General features: G+C 41.5%; 1 protein-coding gene across 1 annotated transcript in view; it reads left to right on the top strand.

Annotated features, from left to right (window-relative positions):
- Nucleotides 1-7,078: 7,078 nt before the first annotated feature.
- Nucleotides 7,079-19,768, top strand: part of LOC122572278 (transcription factor Sox-19b-like) — a 35,559-nt gene continuing 22,869 nt past the window's right edge. Inside the window, exons 1-2 of the mRNA XM_043737067.1 lie at nt 7,079-7,522; nt 11,259-11,524. Coding sequence (XP_043593002.1) covers nt 7,518-7,522; nt 11,259-11,524 — 271 coding nt within the window. The 5' untranslated portion in view covers nt 7,079-7,517. The remainder of the gene's footprint in view (nt 7,523-11,258; nt 11,525-19,768) is intronic.

The raw sequence follows: 19,768 nt of genomic DNA, 5'->3' as shown, positions 1-19,768 counted from the left end.
TGAATTTTTGCGAACTTGTAGGTTCTTGAAGATTCGTATTTCGACTTCAAAATGTAATGTAGCATTGAAATAATCTGCACATCATAGATCTCCGTAGATCACAGAAACCTTTAAATAAACGTCTTTGATACATAATCCATCAGACTAAGCAAACTATAACCGTGCGTTTTCATTGGAAACGGATGAGACCACACAGTAGCAACCATTGTATCGAACACAAAGTAATCGGACAATAAACAGAAGCAAAAATATACATTGAATCCGCAATGGTCTCGGTAAACAACGATCTCGTTCACCGAAACCACGGAATATTCTCATAACCCTTCGAATTCTTTTCAATACTCCTCCAAACCGGCCAGCTAAATCTCTCTTACCAATTCAACATTCAACATTTTACCTAAACATAACAACGTACTTCTAAACTCTGAAAAGACAGGGTATCATCCCTATCATCCACCCATTTTCAATTCTGTCGCGAAAAAGAAGAGAAAAAGAACCAAAAACGAACCGATGCTCGTTCGTTGGAAAACCAGCAACCATTATGCGGAATTAATCGAACAGACTGCGAAGAATGGCGACAGCTTCTCTTCCGGTTGATCGAGTCGCTTTAACGACGCCTCTTGTCCGATATAATGGCGAAGAAAAACACGCGAACCTCCGTCCCTTGGCTACCGGAAAGCGGATAGAACCTTTTGTAGGTGCAAATTCGTATGTAAGTAGGTGACAGAACGATCCCAACGGATCTGGGGCTACCGTCGGACGCTTTTAAAGGGCTTAAGCGCAAGCATTAGCTGGTCATTAGCCCTCCTGTTCGCCTTTGTTCCAGCTTAATGCGTACATGCCACCGCTTCCGGGATTTGTCGCTTGACTGTTATTAATTATTTGAAGCGGGTCATGATCCCTGGAACACCTGTAGGCCACGAACGAACCGGGCCACACAATCGCCTTTGAAGGGACAATCGAGTGATTTTAGACGAACAATATGACGCGGATGTTCGGACTTTCGTGTTACATTGCGTCAATGTCCGAGGCCCGTGGCTGGAGACGATCCTGAATGACGTACAGTGAAACTGAGGAAGGTTCCATCATTCAGACTTTAGTCACGTTCCAGGATGAGGTTACTTGAAACTTAAGAGTGGAACTCATAATTTTCCTTAAGAATTTCATGGATTTATAGAAATATCTGTTCAGTTTTGGAAACTCAAATGATATTTTTGTAAAATGTACGGATAATGACATTATTTTTCATTCTGATCGTTTCGATACAAGCTTTACCTATGATTTATTTGTCGGTAGTTCTAATCTTGAATGACTCGAAAATCAAACTCGTTAGTCCAAGTTTTCCACTGGATCATCACTTTAACCTGTAACTAGTAAAATTTAGTATTCCTAAAAGGAAAGAAAGTGTGAGAATCTCAAGCATCACACAGTAGCCAAAGCCACAATACTTAAACATTAACCTCCAATCCTTCACTATCCTGTTAAATCAATATTTTCATCCTAATTCCCAAACGACAAGATTCCTCTAACCTCGATCATCATTCTCCTCTTCCTACTGTGCTGTCTGTAAAAGGCAGAGAAGCGACACATTTTTATTAAATCGTCAGAGGCAAGTTATTCATTGGTCGGAAAGAAACAAAAGAAGGAAACAAACCAGCCACCGGGCGAGCAATCCGGCAAAAAGGACGGCACGCTGCGCGTCGACAATCCACCCTGGCCTTTTGGACGAGCTAAGTTTTACCAGCGGCCGTCTATTGTCACCATTGTGCTTATTTCTCACGTCACCTGCTGTTCTGCCAAAGAGAAAGACAATATCGTAAAAGGCAAGGTCAACGTCACAGTACCAGCGCCGATCCTAAGATCAGCCAGCGACGAAACCAAAGCTGGAATCTCGTTCCGCGAGTAGTTACTTTCGGTTAGGCAGGCTTAGCAGTCCGTTTCATCTTCTTAACGTCGGTGTTCGAAGGTTCCCTAATGAAATTTCTCTCGTTTTCGTTAAACATTGCTTCTCTCTCCAACGATCAGTTCTGCTTAAAGAGATGACAAAAGGGATCGGTGCCGTGCCTGCTGCAAGGCCTGGTGGTCGTCTTTCGTCCTCGCAGTAGGCTATCGTTTACAATTCGACTTATCACCGCAAAACTGCAGGATTCGCTGGAGACAATGTGACAGTTGTTCCCACCTACGGACCGTTTCGACAATTGATGGAACTTTCGAGGGACGCGCTCAATGATCCTCGGCCTGGACACGACTGGTGGTTCAAAGATGTTGGAGGTATTTTGGCTGGTGGCCTATTGCTTATTTCATGTTCGGAATAAAAATGCTTGGCAGTTGTATTGTTGAATGTTCTTGTCCCCGTTCTTAATAAATGGAGTTGACATTGTAGGAAGAAGAGAAAGTTTTACTCGAGTAAACGAGATACAGATGAGCTATGGTATTCTTGGTATTTCTGGGTCTAGTTTTAAGGAAACTGACGCGTTCTAAGTGGGAATAATAGGGGATAATTGATATGTTTGCTCGGAGCAGACAGGTTGCGATTTGTAACGGGTTTGACATCGAACGTAACTTCCTGTGGCTTATACTGTGAAACGTGTATCTAACGGTTCTTCCATATTTAATAATTACGGTTCGTTTAACGTGTATTTATTGAATAATTTTTGTACTATCCTTCCTATAGGTCTAAATTTACTTTCTACAATATTCTAAATTAGATATATCCAATACCATTCATCAATCTTAAAGCGAGGAAAATACGTTCCCTTATCCAATCTTCGTCAACGATCTCTTCTCTCCACTAAGAAAAATCTATCTATTTACACATATAATAACATAGAACCTGTCTATAATTTATTAGGTCGTCCGAAAAGTTTCTTTCCTTTCATAAGGAAGTAATGGATATACAACATTTTCTGTTTTATATTATTTTATCGAATTACGTATGATCCATGTTGTTCTATCAAAATAAAGATCACAACGTTCGATAGATTAGGTTTCATGTTTGTATAAAGATGCATCGTTGTAAAGGACGTGTCTGTAAAAGAAAGACACTTTTCGCACAACCTAATAATTATAGTATATTTGTAATATACGATCGTTATGTACAATATAATATACAAATTCATCTCTCGCAAATTTCACATATATATCTATTTTTAAAGTTGTTCGTCGACCTTAAGACAACGAAATCACGTCGATTTTTATCAATTTCCATCGAACACTTTCTCACCAAGAGTCCTTATCCTGATTAAATTACGTTCTTTAACCGTACTCAACCGTACCATTAATAAGATCCATCCTCTGCAATGATCACGAACGATCATCCGTCGACAAGTCGAATTTCAGTGGAGCGCGGACAATTTGGAGAGGCTGCGGTCTGGCGCGATTTGCCCGAAAGTTATTATCGCCTCTCGTCGTATCGGCGTGTACAGCGTGAGATTTACACTTGGGGCGTTATTCAACGATGGTGGATCCCGAAGGGAAAGGTCCCTGATTCACAGCCGAGACCCCTCCGGTTTCTCGAGGGTGGTGGCCCCTCTCGAAACAAAACATATTGTCCGAATTTAATTGTGGATGGGGTGCATTAGATATTCATACGTTACATGTTCCACGACGCGTACAACAATATCGGCGCGACCCTGAACCGTGCACGGGGAGTCAGCACGTGCTACGCCGCAGAGGGGAAATAAATCTTCCTCGTGATAAACACTGGCGCGAATCACGAGTCTCTTCATCCTCGTGATTTTGCCTCGATTTAGCAAGATATTAAGATTTTTTCAATTGATTCCATCCTAAGAGCGGGTAATAGGATGCTTGTTAAAAGGTTTTAGAAGGCTGGTATGTCGTGGAAGAATCCTTAATAGCTTTCCGTTAATTTTGTAGGAAAATAGTAGGATTTTTTGGATCGGTCTGAAATTCGTGATGTGTTGGATAGTAGAGTTGGATTTGAGAAATGTTTATCGAAGTTATTTATACAAAAAGGGATGTAACGAGAATGGGATGTTCATTGCTCTCTTTCGAAATACAAAGGTAAGTATCTTTGAAACATTTTCTTGCATCTTTAAATATTAATATGTAACTTTAGTAGCATTTTGCAAATCGACGAAGAACTATCTTTAAACATAAAAGGATTCTATTTTGTGTTTTCCAACGAAAGAAACATTAGTTCGAAGCAGATACGGTTTAGAAGTTTTTCCAAGAAATTTAGTTTTTCCATAAATTTTCCAAGAAATTTATCGAACGTTTTCTATACTTGACTCGATCGTTTCTAAAGAAGGAAAAAGCAGAAATGAAATTCGCTTTGTCACCGGGCTCAATTATATTCTCGCGCGGATAAATCGATGGCTACCGCTAATGTTGTTCCTAACAACGAACCGTGCAACAATTTTCCACGGAAATTACGGGCAAATTATATTTTACACGCGAAAAGAGTCGAACGAGCACGCTGTTGCTCCTACAAAACTGTTCATTGGCTGAGTCACGCGACTCATCGCGTTTAATGCGGCGAAATCCGCGATGAACTCGTTCCCGGATCGAATATAATTTCTGTTTACGAGATCGCTCGGATCATCGAGTTGAACGAACGTCGATCGTACAGAAAATGACCAGTGTCGATGAAATTATCAGATTAGCGAGCAGAATGGGGTCTCGAAACACGTTGGTCCCCTCTTTTCGTCGCTTCTCACCCTCTCGCGCCACTTGGGAATAAACAAGAGGCGATCGATGGACGCGAGGGATGGCGGAATCGAGTGTCTATAGAGAAAACGGACGGTCTATAAATTCTTTTGTAATCGACGCCACTTCGCGCCGTCAGTTAGGAACCTTTTCACCGCTATGTGGAAACGATGAAATCGCTTGATTGTACCTGCCTGTCACGAGGACGATCTGGTCATTCGTTACTCCATTGCGGATCTCGTTTGAGATCCTTGAATTGACCAGCTTTTATTCGAAACGTTCTGTGCTTGTTAAAAATATTGTCTTAAATAGCGACCATGGAATAATTAAATGTATATCGCAAATTATTAATCGTGTCAATTAATCAATTTTCTTTCTATATCTCAACTGAATGTAAAATCTCGAAACAAACAACCATCCTACATATCATTTCGACGTGGAATCGCGCAAAATATGTGACGTAATAGCAATCTCGGCAAAATTAAACGCACAGGTTTCATTGGCAAGGATGTCGTGTCGATGTAAGTAATTTCCCATATTTCACCTAAAAGTTATACACTCTCGAAGAAACCACCCCGAATTTACCCATTTACGCGCGGAAGCACGTATCTACCCTTTATCACGCGGGCCAAATATTCCCCTGCGACAGAAATAACAGCCACGGAAGAATTAATCGCACGTCGCAGATTCTCGATTCGTAAAGATGTCATACAGGTAATTTTCTGTTGGTATTTCACTTACGAGCTACAGACTCTGAAAACAATCACCCTAAATGCTATTTCCCCTCGAAACCACGAGCTCATTCTTCCTAACACGTGCCAAATACCAGAGATTCCGCGAACTATCGCTACTCGTGGCTCACCTATCGACATCGTCCCGGTGCGCACCGGGGGTGAAGTGCGTGGAAACCCCCCGCTATCCAGCCGTTTAAAAGAGCAAAACGCCGTAAGCTACCATTTTGTAGGAGAGTGGGCCGCCTCGTAGATCGAAGTATAATGTCCTCCCCTTTAGTCGAAGCGAGAGAAACACAGCTAAGAGAGGAAAGAGCCACTTATATACAGGGCTGCCGCCAGAACGAGGTCTACAGGGCCAACCAAGGGGGTGGTGGGGCTGGTGTTGCTAAGAGAGGGAGAGGAACACGGTGAGTGGTATCGAAGAGAGAAGTCACCTTCTTATTTCTATTCTCAGCAGCGTTCTTTCGAATTCGACTTGGCAATACCAACGGCCACCATCTCGAAATCGTCCCACCTTCTTCCACGATGTCCCCACCACGCATGGGCTGGATCGGTTGGTACCCGTGGTCGGTGCTCGTGGAGGTGGTGGCGGTAGCTACTTTACCTGACTCCACGTTCTAACTCGCCCCTCGATTTCTCCTCCCTCTCACTCTTTCTCTCTCTCCCTCTCTTTTCCAACGTGTCTCGATCTTCCTACGAGTTTCTTTCTCTGTTTTTTGCAAAGGTTTGACCCACCCATCCCTTAAGACGCTACACGGAGCATTACGCGGTCGTAAACAGGTCCGACTCCATTATTACGTAGATCAAAAATTATTGTCGAAACGTTTAGTGCGTGATACTTACAGGTGAGATTTGGTCGAATATGGAGAAAGATTTTATGCGTTAGATAGTTTAAACCTCCTTGATACGCGAGTGGCTCCACATCTTGATGTTTACGTCTATTTTCTTTGATTTGCTTCATTTTTACGAGGAAAGTTAGATAAGTGCGTAACATTATTTCCTGGGCTGTGGCGAAATCGAATACAAAGTACATATCGGCCTACTCCGAATGTCGTTGTATTCTCTAATAACCCATTAATACAAATGGAACAAATCTCTGTTTCCTTCTCCTCGTTCCTATGGCTCTAATCGCGAAAGCTAATTCCTTGAACTCCGCTCGTAGAAAAATATGAACTCTCTTAAACATTCGTGCTCTCCTAACAACCCTATCACCTCTAAGCGCCGCAGAAAAGCATCAACTTCCCAAACCCCAATTCCCCGGCCTTACCACAAACTTCACCCCTACAAAAAAACATTTACTCCATAGTAGCCAAAATTTTTGTAGAAAAAGACGGGTGACCAGCGGTTTGCGAAAGAAATTTCGCGTGGCTGTTGCGAGGTCCTGGAAAGAAAGGCGAGAAACAAGGAGAAGGCGACAGGGTGAGTCGCCGAGGTAAACGAGGAGAGAAAATTGAAGTCACGGAAGAGGAGCGCGAAGTGGCTAATGGAGGGGACGATGGATGAACGCAGGACGGTTCGTTATCGACGACCTCGAAGGTTTCGACCAATCGAAGGGCTCAGCGATACGACGATCATCCTTTTTGGACCGCCCATAGTCTCGTGCCATTGGTGACTGCACTGTTTCCCGTTTGAATCTGGATGGTGGGGAAAGACTGGCGCGCGGAGTTCGTGGATCGTCGGCAAGAGTCGAGACGTGCCTGCACATTCCCAAAACTATCGTCCGCGGAGGCAGATTGAGCGTCGTGCACGTCGTGATCGTCCTCGTGCGTCGCTACCGAACGCGACTAGCCGCCTCGAACACGTTTCCCGTGTATTTTACGCGACCGACGCTTGCTCACGGTTGTTTTGTTCGCGAATGATGTCGTTGGACCGTGTCCAGTGTCGCGACGCGGATATCTGATCGGTAAACGGGAAGGAAAAGTGTTGAACCGTGTAGCATAGTGATATTGAGACTCGAGTGGATGGCCTGACATGACAGTGTAGTGACTTACTTTTGCTTGTTTGTTGTTGATTTCCGTTGCTGATATATTTCCTTTGGAAACTAGACGAGACGAGAGTCTCAACCACGGCAGCAAAATTGAGCTGGACTTGCACCAACGGGCCGCCGGCCACTTTATGAGGTGAGTTTCTTCTTACCAAGTGATTATATCGTACGCTTGGCGAGAGTGTAAAAATGATCGAAGTTTTTAAGTTCGTTTGAATTTGAATATTGTGACATATCGACAGTGATATCGGTTTCAGTCGGAATTACGATTGAAGTGCAGATTGAAAACTTCGTTAGCTGTCTGCGAATAGAAGGAATTTATTAATTACGAGGATTAATGTATAGATGGTTTCTTCTATCGTAACGAATTAATTAGTTTTCAATAGGTACTTATTACCAACTGAAATCCGTCTTCTAAACTCTTATCAAAGATTATTATCAAATCAGATTACAGAGCTATTTTAATATCGCAATTACAAAACGAATCTTCCATAATCTTCGTTTAAATATAATTTCCATTGCGTTGACTCGGAACGTTTACTCAAAGTAACATACAAAGCAAACAACATTGATGATCAATATTCGAACACGTAAATACGAGCTGTATCTTTTAACACGCGTGACGAGCTTGAAAAATATCTCCAGCCAAGTGAACGATAAGAACGAACCGAACAAACTGCGCCATGTAAACAATCTGTTTGTCAATAGAATAACCTTTGCTTGCCACATATTCAAATATCCGACGGCTGTCGTGGCTCTCGATACGTTCGAAACCACTTTACCCTTCATTAGAATTTAAATCGACTTTTCCACGATAATTTTCACCCGTTTCTATTCCGAGTATCCGCGAGAGGCCACTTCATAAACGCACTTCCGTTTTTACGCGATGAAGACGGAGCCGGCTCGAGGCAATAAATCGCCGCGTGCACACTATCGTTGTCCGTTGCCTAAACATTCAATTAGCACTTCCTAATCCCCCGTCGCAGCTTGTCAACAGCCATTACTTCCAGCATCTTCTCTCTCTTCGTTGAACCACCCCGGAGTACCCTTGGGGCCTCTCTACAGCAGCCACGCTGCTTCGTTTCACCCCCGTTTCTCGCCACACCCCCCTACCGCTGAACGTCTCTCTAACCAACGTATCTATTAATCCGGCCTGAATGACACTCGAGGGTGGCCCCGGACCCGAGGGTGATTCTAACCCTACAAAATCGTAACTACCGCCCCCGGGGTTAACTCCCTCAACCACTACAAGTTTTTTTTTTTTTTCTTAATGAATGCTCAAGGAGATCCGCGTAATTGTGTTAGTTCGAGAGGAGAGAACACGTTAAGGGAAAATGAGAGAGAGAAAGAGAGATTTTGATGCCGACTGTAAGAGGGTTTTGGTAAGGAAAGAGAGAAAAGGATAAGAGGGAGAACACACACCCTGAACGAAGGGTGACATTTAGGGTAAAAAGACGGCAGGAGAGGCAACAACGCGGCGAGATTGGTTAATGGCTTTGATACGAGAAAAGGATAAGATTAATTTGCTTATGAATCAAAGAGCAAACGAATAAGCAATTACCGGGACCGTGAGGAGTGGCTGCACGAGTGCCCTCGCTTGCTTCTTCTGCGTGTCGCTGGCGCACAATTAAAATCCACGAATACCGTTGGAATCCGTGTACGTAGGGCTTCATGTGCGCATGTGTTTGTCTTTGGTGCGGTTGGTTTTACTTCCTCAAGTTGTTATACCTGTAACGAGTGCAAATTCTATTGTCTTTAGGTAATTGTATTAGCTAGCAGTTTTTCGGTTTGACCGATCGTACACTCGTACAATGTAATAGGAAGAATATAGAAAATTACGAATAGAAGCGTATATCCAGTGGAATGATTGATGATACCAGTGAATACTTTTAATAACCTTGATTTGATATGGACGTAATTATTATTGAGATGTTCATTAACTAAGATGCTTCCTGCATGGAAACCTATTGGTCTGTGGTATATTTTCTAGTCGAATAAATAGTTGAATCATTATGAAATTTGTTTTGTAAATATAAGATGTACAGAATTCTTTTAGAGCAACTATATTTATCAGATCGATTGTAACTAATATTAAAATGTAGTACTAAAACTTCCGTCGCTATTCATTCAGTTCGTCGTAACTTTGTCTTACAGGTCCTTCTTCCAAGAAGCTCCTCGGTATACATATAATATCTATTGTTTCTTAAACCTTTTATGCGAAGGAACATTGTTTTTCTTTTGCATACTGTTCGTTTTTGGAATTTTTGTTTTGCGACCGGTTGTGAAAGGTGGATGTTTGTGAGTTTGGTCAAGTAACTTGTTGCGTCGGAATGAATGAAACGATGATTGATGTAACGAGTCTGTCAATTTGGAAGGTTATTCAGCACTTTCTTAATGAGTTTAATCTCCTTCTGACAGGCTGCGACGTTAGGATTCGCGGCTCCTTAGTGTCGGTAAAAAGAAAATTGTCAGTGAGTCATTTGAAAGATTGTTTGCTACTCTCGTGGCGATACTAATTTCGCTGATAGCTCGTACAATTCGAAATTTATGTCCAACGACGCAAAAAAAAAAAAAGAGAAAAAAGGAAGAAGGAGTACAGGGCAGTAAATTGCATCAGAGAAGACTGATATGTTCATCATTCAAAATTACATTACACACCGTGTGTTATTCAAATAATTTTACAAACTTCGTAACGTTAGAAAGTTGCACTCAGATTTAATTTAACGCGCAAAAAGGCAGTATTTATGCTTTCTTCGTTACCGTTTTAAAACTACCTCGCGTTTTTAATCATTTCTTCAAAACGAGTTTTAAGTAATCTCTCGTCACAAACTACATGAAACGTATTCAAAAGAAATCCTCAAATTTATCCGAACAGCAAAAAGGACAACTTCTCGGTCCTTTTAAACCACGTCCCACTTCAAACCCTTTTATTCGTTTCAAAAATACCACCAATTTATTTCAAATTTCAACCGAGTTTATCGCAAACTTTCTAACATTCAAAAGAAACACTCAAATTACTGTTATTCTATAACATCAAATGTTTTAAAGAAGCACTTGCTCCCATCAACTCTCAAACCTCCCTAATTTATACATTCTATTCTATTCTAATCTGTTTATACGTTAATAAACATCGTTAATTTCTAACCACTTCCACCAACACATCAGCAATTTGCTACTCAAACCAAATTTCATCTGACTTTGTAAATAACTCATAAACGTCACAACATTCAAATCACTGATGTTTACTAACGTTAAACGCTCACACATCCAGGACAACAGCTTCTCCCATTAACCCTTTTCAAAATCTCATCGACTTCAAACTTCAACTAACCTGCAATTTTATCGTAATTCCATTACGCCTAACAAATTTCCTAAACTCATTCGAACGTCCAGAGAAACAACTTCACCAGACAAATCTTCCAAACTGCCCCTAATCACTCATCACTTGAAACCTTCCTGTAACGCTACAAATTTACTCTTGAATCCAAATTCCTAGAAACTCTATTGCCCTTCATAAACCATTCTCATCCAACGAACCATCTGTAGGAACCGTCTTTTCACCAAAGATGTGTCCTAAACAACTCAGTGAGAGACTCTAAATGACCGAAATAACGTCGGGCAGATCGTAAATCACCGAGAGTGGTCAAGGTTCGTCTCCGACGGTGCACGTCCGGGTCCTTTCAAAACAATAGACAGGCAGTGTCAGTTGTATGTTATCTGTGTGTGTGCATGGAGACAGAAACGTGGAGGAGTTCCTGGAGGTCTGGTCGGTCAGTCGGACTGTTGGTCGTCCTGACTGTTTTCGCGTGGGCGTGTCCCCCCTATTAACGTGGTCGCTGGGCTTACTAATTGGTGGCTGCGTTTAATTACAGAGCCGGCGGCAACATGTGCGACGGCTCGTTCACCGAGACCCTGCGCGGTATGCAGGGCATGTCGGGTACGTCGCCACCCGGTGGAGCGGGGGTCGGCCCCATGGGGGTTGGCCTCGGCAGCCCTCTTGGGCCGACCGCGAAGAAGGCGCAGGTGGAACACATTAAGAGGCCGATGAACGCATTCATGGTATGGTCACGATTACAACGACGGAAGATCGCGCAGGAGAACCCGAAAATGCACAACTCCGAGATATCCAAGAGGCTCGGTGAGTGCAGAAATTTTGTATACTAATTTTTTCTAGGAGTTGTTACGTTGTATGACTTCCGTTCGTGACTATTAGGAAAGCTGCTAATTTTATAAGAAATTTAGTATTTTTGATTTGAATTTTGTAAGCAATGGTTAATTGATTGGAATTACGCATTCATTTCCAGTTGAAGAAAATTTACTTTGAAAGATTTCGGAGAAGAAATGGATAATTTACGAATTAGAAAATTCACTGAAGTCTGTGAAAGTTTTTGTCTGATTTGTGGAATCGTTTATAGAACACACGACGGGATCAAACGAAGCTCTATTAAACTATAGTTTTAAATCTATAAATATAGTTTTCTTATCAAATGTACGATTTCGTGGATAATCGTGTCTCTTTCCGAGGAAAATAATCCTGCAATCTGGAATAATTCGAGCAAATTCCTGTTGACGTAAGCATATATCATGATTCTCATTATACGAAAACCAACTGTTATACGTATACAAACCCCTTACCTCTGTCTCGCGAATGCAATTAGTGAAACTGAAGGTGCCGCTGTGTAAAAAGACATTCAAAAACTACCACCTCTTTTACTCTAAAAAAAAAGAGAAGAAAAACTTTGAACAACAACTTGAGTAAAAATCGGACAACCAAACAATTGTCTATTACTACAACATACTCGCATTCTAAAGACTAAACGATCAAACTATATTGTAATTTCTCCAGGAAATATGCACACACATATACATATTTACAGTTTTCATCAAACACAAGGCCGCGAGGACGACATCTTCTTCAGCATTCGTTCCTTTGAAAATCAGTTGATCGCGGTCGGTTCGGCGGAGTCTCGACACACGCTCGAATTATTCGTTGCTGACGGTACAGAGAGAAAACGCGAGAGAGGGACGGAGAAGGATAAGCGGAGGATGGGGGGCGGCGAAGCCGTGAGGGAAAAGAAAAGGAGATAAAGACGAACGGGGACGAAGGTATTCCGGTTGGTATTTCCGTTAAATACCCGGGAATCGACAAAGCCTGTTCCCGCAGCTACCCCTCGAAGCTTCTTTATCCGTCATTTTCTTCCTCGCCTTGGATCTTCTACCCCCGGTTTCTCTCCGGCGTTCCCCCGGCGACGACGAATAAGGGAAGTGCCTGCTCCTCGGCAAAAATGATGCGCGCACGCTCGAACCACCTCCCTCTGCCGCGGGATTCCACCCTCTCCGTTTTCTCTACCTCTCTCTTTATCCTCTTCCTCGACCATTTCGAGTCTCCTCTCTCTTTTTCTCCTTCCATCCCTCACTCCCACCCCCCTCTTTTCTCTTCTCCAGCTTACACCCTTTCTCGAAGCGACACTTTTTCGTCGCTCTTTTACCGCCATATCCCTGGCACCGCGCGCATTTCTACTTGATATACAACTCTCTGCTACCCCGTACTCACCGCCCCTCCACCCGCAAGTTCCTCGTAGCTGGCTTGTCGGAGCATTTGCAAATTTCATCCTACAACCACCCTCTTGTACCCTTCCACCTCCGTTTCCACGACCCTGCGTCTCCTTCTTCGGCTCGGCTTGTCCTCTTTCCACTGTACCATTCACTTTTCCTCCTTCTTCTCTTCGTATGCCGTACTAGAAGTCGACAAAAGATTCGAGGAACCGATGTACTCCGTGGAGGGAAAGGCTGTGGTTCTGTCGCTGGAATCTCGCGTGGAATGTTGCCGTGATCCACTTTCCTCCTCCAGCTTTCTCGCGGTTTCCAGGGAAAACGTTAACTCGCGAGCTGACTTGCTGACGCCTCAGGGGTGCAGCAATTTCGACGGTTCATGACGCGAATATATGTCGCGGATGAGTGGGATTTCGATCGTGATGCGAAGGAGATTGTTGCCCAGCTAAATTTTTTACTACCTTTGGGAAGACTCGGTTGTTTTTAAATTTATCTACCGTCGAGGTTAAACCCAGTTCTTGCTGTTCGATGGTCAGAAATTTGGAACCAGTTTTTTCCAATTTTATCTGGGTATACTTTTAATTCTGTAGACAGATTTGAGAAACGGAGAAGACATTAATTCTTTCCGCTCGTAAATTTCATAGTGTGTTCTTTGATATTCTCTTAAGGTTCTCTATATGCAGGTAGGTTTAATCGAATCATTTACTAATTAATAATGTAGCGTTTGTCCAAGTTTCGAATTTATTAAATTATCAAAATTCTCTACTATAATAAAAATAGTGTAATTTGTACTTAAATTGTTTATTTAGTGCGTGACAAGCAAATTTTCCATTTACAGGGCACTCTATTCTCCGTCGCAATTGAGTAAATCGATTGGTGTAATACAAAGCGAAAAATAAGGGATGCAACGAGGAGACGCGCGAAGTGGTCAGTTATTTACTCGTTGCCATAAGCGCGTTCGAACGCGAAAGCTGTGCCGCAGTTGACCAACCGTTTAGGTGGCTGCGGCTTGCAACGGAGTGCAAACTTTTTAGTTGCCCAACTAACTAGTTGAATGCACACGCGGTTTCACACACGCTCTCTCTCTCTCTCTCTTTCCCTCTATTCTCGAACCAACTGAACAGTTAACCAACTAAAAGTTGATGGTGTTTGCCAAGCCTGAGCAAACGCGCGTGCTCGTCCAACGCCTGGAAATAGCTTCTAAATGGAAATTTCGATTCGAGATAAAAATCAACTTTCTTGCTCAGCAGCAAGATTCGATATGGGATTTTATCGTTGCGTTAGATTATCGTCGATTTTCTTGTGGATTATAAAATAAGAGTCTTATTACTTGCAACCATTGCTACAAATGTAAGTTGGGAAAGATTAAATGTGTTTGAAAGACGTTTTTGAAAGTTTGTGGATACCGATAGAGACAGCTTTTTGTAGAAAACTATAGCACGGCGATATGTAAATGTTGAAACTCGGAATGATGAAACTTATGAATACAAATATGATTTTTTGTACAAAGATGCAGAACGCCTATGTGTTAGAACAGCAATGATATCATTTAATAGTATACGATACACTTTCCTCTAGATCGTTGTTAGTAAATATCTTTTGAATCTAATAATATTTAATAACTATAATGATTCGTAAATGGTAAACCAAGTAGGAATTCAACACTAGAACTACCGATAGTTAATACGAAGCTATTTCTACCAAAATTAATCAAAATGACTGGTCTTTAAAAAATACGCAATAATAGAATATTTTTATATTTATTGATTTATTACTTTCTTACAGAAGCAATTCCATGTTATGTAGTACATTTTTGGGATTATTATTTCATCTGGGACCGTGATTCCTAAGGGTTGACACATTTATAAAATTGTAGAACCAGTGATTTTGACTGGTGTGATATTTCTAGTGTTAGCATCTAGCGATCTAGCGATCGATCCGGAATTTTCCTGATAACTGATATCGAATGATACGCAGTAGAAATTTAAAAAATGAGTGGGAAGTTGTACAAAACGAGGAAACTGGTTAATTGGGGTTCGATAAGCAGATTGCAGGATCCGTTGACAAGTACCAGTCATTTTGACTGGTATTGGATAAGTAGCCTTGATACAAAATTATTTTGAGTTTTAATACATAAAAACAAAATAAAATTCATTATATTATTCTTTCAGTTATCCTTGCGACAGTCGTTACATCATTGGAGAAAAAAATATAGCATGAAGTAGGAATTTTAAAATAAAATTGTAAAACCAGTCAATTTGACTGGTGTGATAGTTTTAGTGTTAAAAATGCAAACATGTAGAAAATTTATAACGTCGAAACATCGATCTATTCAATTTAATATCTTATCATATTGCAATATGCTTCAGCAAACAAAAAACTAGAAAATGACAATTTATCATAATAATGTCGTCACAGTTATTATTCGATTTCAATGAGAAGAGGTCAAAAGCAAACCAAGATTTAAAACACCAAATAATCATTCCATAAACGCAGCTTCAAACTATCAACATTCCCTAAGCGGACGGATTTAATCAAATCCTAGAACTCGCGACGAAACGGCATCCGCATCTCCGCGAAGAACCAATGAAACACGACGTTCGTGATTAACGCTGTCGCGTTTTCTCATGCTCGCGCGAAACGTTTCGCGCGATGTACACGCAATTACGATCACATCTGCGCGGCGTGTAGACGTTCGATGAAACGTCATCGACAGACAACGTCGGTTTTACGACGTCGATTAGCGGATGAACGTCCGCGTTTATCTTCCAGCCGTTCAACCGGACACGTATTCGCGATTCTCCAGCGAAAACTATGGCGGAAGTGAGATTGAGCTCTGTATCGAACACGTGAATCCAACTGGGAGAAGCTAATCTGGTTATTGAACGTTCCTGTAACCCGCTGTTCCTCCACCAAAACTTTTCCATCCTTTCTCTGTCTGTTTGGACCATGTCCTTTTTCTATTCGATGGAAGATTCTACTTTGGTTCGAGTAAGTTAGAAAGGGATAGCGTGGAAGGGGTTGGTTCTTCGATCGTATTTGCTGAGAGGCGAGTTAGGGTGGATGTTAATTGAATGAGAATCGATTAGACCCACTGGGGATGGCGATGGAAAGTTTCTTAAGGGTTTCGTACTCTGATTAGGGAGGGAGTGTGTGGTGTCAAGGAAATTGAAATGGATATTTTGTATCGATTAAATCAACTAAAAAATTTTTTTAAAGTTGTTTCTTTAAATTTAAACCATCAAGAAGCAATGGCGATGAAATGTTTCTCAAAGACTTGGTATTCTAATATGGCATTAAGACGATTAAAATGAATATTTTATCTTAGGATATTAAATTTGAAGATCTTTTTATTGTCACGTAAATTATATCGACAGGGGGTGTTTCGAGTTTTATTTAATGACAGAATATTAAGAAAATTAAAGTGGATATTGGTTATTCGATTTTAAGATCTTTCAATTCTTACGTAAACTCTTCAGAAAGGAAAGTACAAAACAATCATCATGTAAATTCTATTACACAAATTCCACGAAACTGTCTACAGTATCGTATCCTGAACGAGTAAAGTAATTCACAGGACGCGATCGTCCCATTCGTAGCAGACTCAATTACTCAGAGGTGATCACCGAGCGAGTCTCCACTCGTGCCTACATCGATCGTCGTAATTTCCCTTCTCGTCTCCCCCGGTTGTTCCTCTTCTCTTCCTTTCTAAAATACCCCGGTTCGTATTGTCGTTGCATAAAAACGTGACGAGAACGCGCCACGCAACTCGCACAATACGCGAAACGCATTTTCACGTGCTGGTGCACGTCGAAAACGAAGACGAAGAACTTGGAGGAACGAGATGGTGGGCGAGAGGAAGGTTGGACACAAGGGGAGGGGGTGAGAAGGAAAGTTGACAAAGAGGTGGTGGATATAGGTACGTGCAAACACGAAAACAGGGAGATTGTGAAACACATGGTCGGTGAAGATAGAGAGGGCGAGGAAAGGGGTTGGGAAGAGGAGACTTGAGAAGGCAGGAGCAAAGCTTTCATCGTAATGAAGTATTTCTGCCGGTTCCCGTAGCCTCTATTTTTCTCTTTTGCTATCTACCTAGCTCTCTTATTCTTTTCTCTCTCTCTCTCTCTCTCTCTGTTTCTCGTTTCTCTTCGTCCTTCGAGTTCTTTGACGTGCGTTAAAGAAACGACTTGGTTTTGCGCACTCATCGACGTTGAAGCGAGCCAAGCAGAAGAGAGGGACAGTCAGAGAGGAGGAATATTCATCCTCTCCCGCGCTTGGCGAAGGACAACCCTATTTAACCCTTGAAGGCCGTGGAACGAGCGTTTTCTACGCTTCCCTCCGGCGAGCGCCGATCCCTTACCCTTCGCCGCCGAGGAATCCGCTGACGAGCTCAAATTGCTTCGGCATTTTGCGGCTTATCTGGTTAAACGGGGAAAATGGGGGCTTCTTTACTTTGTTTCATATTTTTTTTTTTTTTTTTTTTGTCGTTTTGTCTTCGCAATGTGGATGGTAATTGGAGAAAAATTGAAGTTTGGTTTGGGGGATGAAATCAACGCGCGATAATGAACAGAGTTTGAAAAGAAATGGAGAATCTTTTGATGTTTCTGCCACGAAGTTCTCATAAATAGCTCTATATTAGCTCTATTCGTGTATCTTTGAATCTATTCTAATTTCCTTTTGGAGATGTTCGATATTATTTCGATAATGCTCACTTAACACCGTATTAACGTTTACTTCAGCTGCTGAAAGAAATCATGAAACAAGGGGTTAAATTCTACTCTGCGTCAACTATTCTGTTACATAATTCCTACTCGTTTTGGCTATGAACAATACAACAGACATACAATACGAACTTCCTGTACCTACCTACAATTCTCTCTTACACGAAAATTTACAAGACCTTCGAGAGAGATACGCGTGTATAACGAAAGGGCCACGAAAACTCTATTTCTCAAAGGCGAGGCACCGTAATCCCCAGGAAAGTGGACGTAATCGTGTCTAGGACATACACAGAGATAGAGAGAAAGCTTGTACAGGATTCGCGAAGAAAACAATTCGCGGAGGACCCCGACACTGCGATCCTATAGAATCGTGAGAACAATGCCGCCCTTGCGACAAAGGAGGGAGCACAAAACGCCTGCACACAGGTACACGCGCCGCTACTCTCCCGTTCTTTCCTCCCTCTATCTAGCCCTCCGTCTCCGCGTGATTAAAAATGATCGTCCCCAAGCAAGCTTAAAGCTCTCGAGGCTGAAAGCTCGACTTCTACTCTCTGTCTGTCGCTACTCGAACCGAATATACGCATCTCCGCGAATGATTTCGCGTGGATCTTCAGCATCCGACAAGAATCTTCCTTTTAGCAGTGAGAAATTTTGTGGACAAGTTGTACGTTGGTGTGAAATAGAGGTAGTGGCAGATTTGATAGGTAATTTGTAGACTCGGAAATTTGTTTGATTTTACGAAGACTAGGAATCTACTTGCGGTAAAAGAAAGAATAACTACAGATAAATAAAAATATTAAAGGAAAAGAGAAAGTTCAGAATCCCAAATGAGGAATTCGAACGTTAACATTTCTAGCGATACCAGGGGAAAGAATTGCACTGATAAAGGAAAGAAGCGTGTAAACGGACCAGATCAGAAGCTACAACGATCAAAATGCAACACAAGAATATGAAAGAAGGAATAGAAACGCTATAAACGGGGCTAATGCAGTGAAACTTAAGAAAGTTGTATGCATGATCAAGAGGAGTAATGAAAAGAGACACGCTATAAAAGAAAAACCAACGGAAGAGTGAAATTTCCACAAGGTGAAGAATGTTCTAAGAACATATGCTATTACTAAGTCGATCTTTGAAAATTTCCAATGTGAAACCATATCAAGATATATGCTATAATATACGTACATGAATTATACACGAGTATTAGTCAAGTAAGTTCTACAGTAAAAAAAGAATATCGTAATTCACCTAATAAAAGGGTTTTTCATAAAGTTGCACCGTCGAAGAAAATAATGTGATTACGCTACTCGCACCATGAAAAACCCAGTGATCAATTAAATCTCGTTACACCTGGAATTTCCCTTTCAAATAAGAAATCACACCACCTGGCACAGTTATCTGAATTTTTCCCTCGTAAAATACGCAACGTTTGCTTCGCACAATACCGTTCGCGCGTCACACATCCAGAGTCGCATATTTGCCAACGGAAGACGAGCAATTTGTTGGAATTAGATTCTTTGTATGACGAAAAAGAAGCGCCTTGTTACACGGATAATAACGCGGCCTATTAATCTACAATGTGTACGGCTCATTAATACGTCCAGCAGTCTTCCACGTCGAATAATAGATCGTTAAGGTCGATAAACAGACCATTGTTTCTCGTCGACGACCACGTGGACCTATCATCGAGATAACGTTGCTCCAGGCGTTAATTTATACGGTGCAACATTTCTGACGTGGATCACGCATAAATTACTTTGACTTCGAAACAGGGAGAGCAGAAGATGATCGTTGAAATAAAGAACAAGGTTGCAAAATACAAATAACGTTTTCTATATTTGTTTTGTTTTTTTTTTCTTTTTTATTTCTATAATTGATCGATTTTACAGCTGTATTGTTGGATATCATTAACACGTTAATTGTCAACAGACGTCAATGGAGGCCAATATTGCCGGAATTAATTAAGGTGTTTAAATTAGAGAAAGAACCGTTATTCGTCAAATTTATGTTTACATACTTTTATTGCAGTAATGATGTAAAGTATTGAATTAACTATAAAGCGTTTAAACAACGTTAACAAGACATTATATTCGCAGTCATCCACAAAAGTA

This window comes from Bombus pyrosoma, linkage group LG11 (assembly GCF_014825855.1).
Source record: "Bombus pyrosoma isolate SC7728 linkage group LG11, ASM1482585v1, whole genome shotgun sequence".
In the NCBI taxonomy this organism is placed as follows: domain Eukaryota; kingdom Metazoa; phylum Arthropoda; class Insecta; order Hymenoptera; family Apidae; genus Bombus; species Bombus pyrosoma.
Note: the sequence above shows the minus strand (reverse complement) of the source record. Positions and strands in the feature narration are given on the sequence as shown.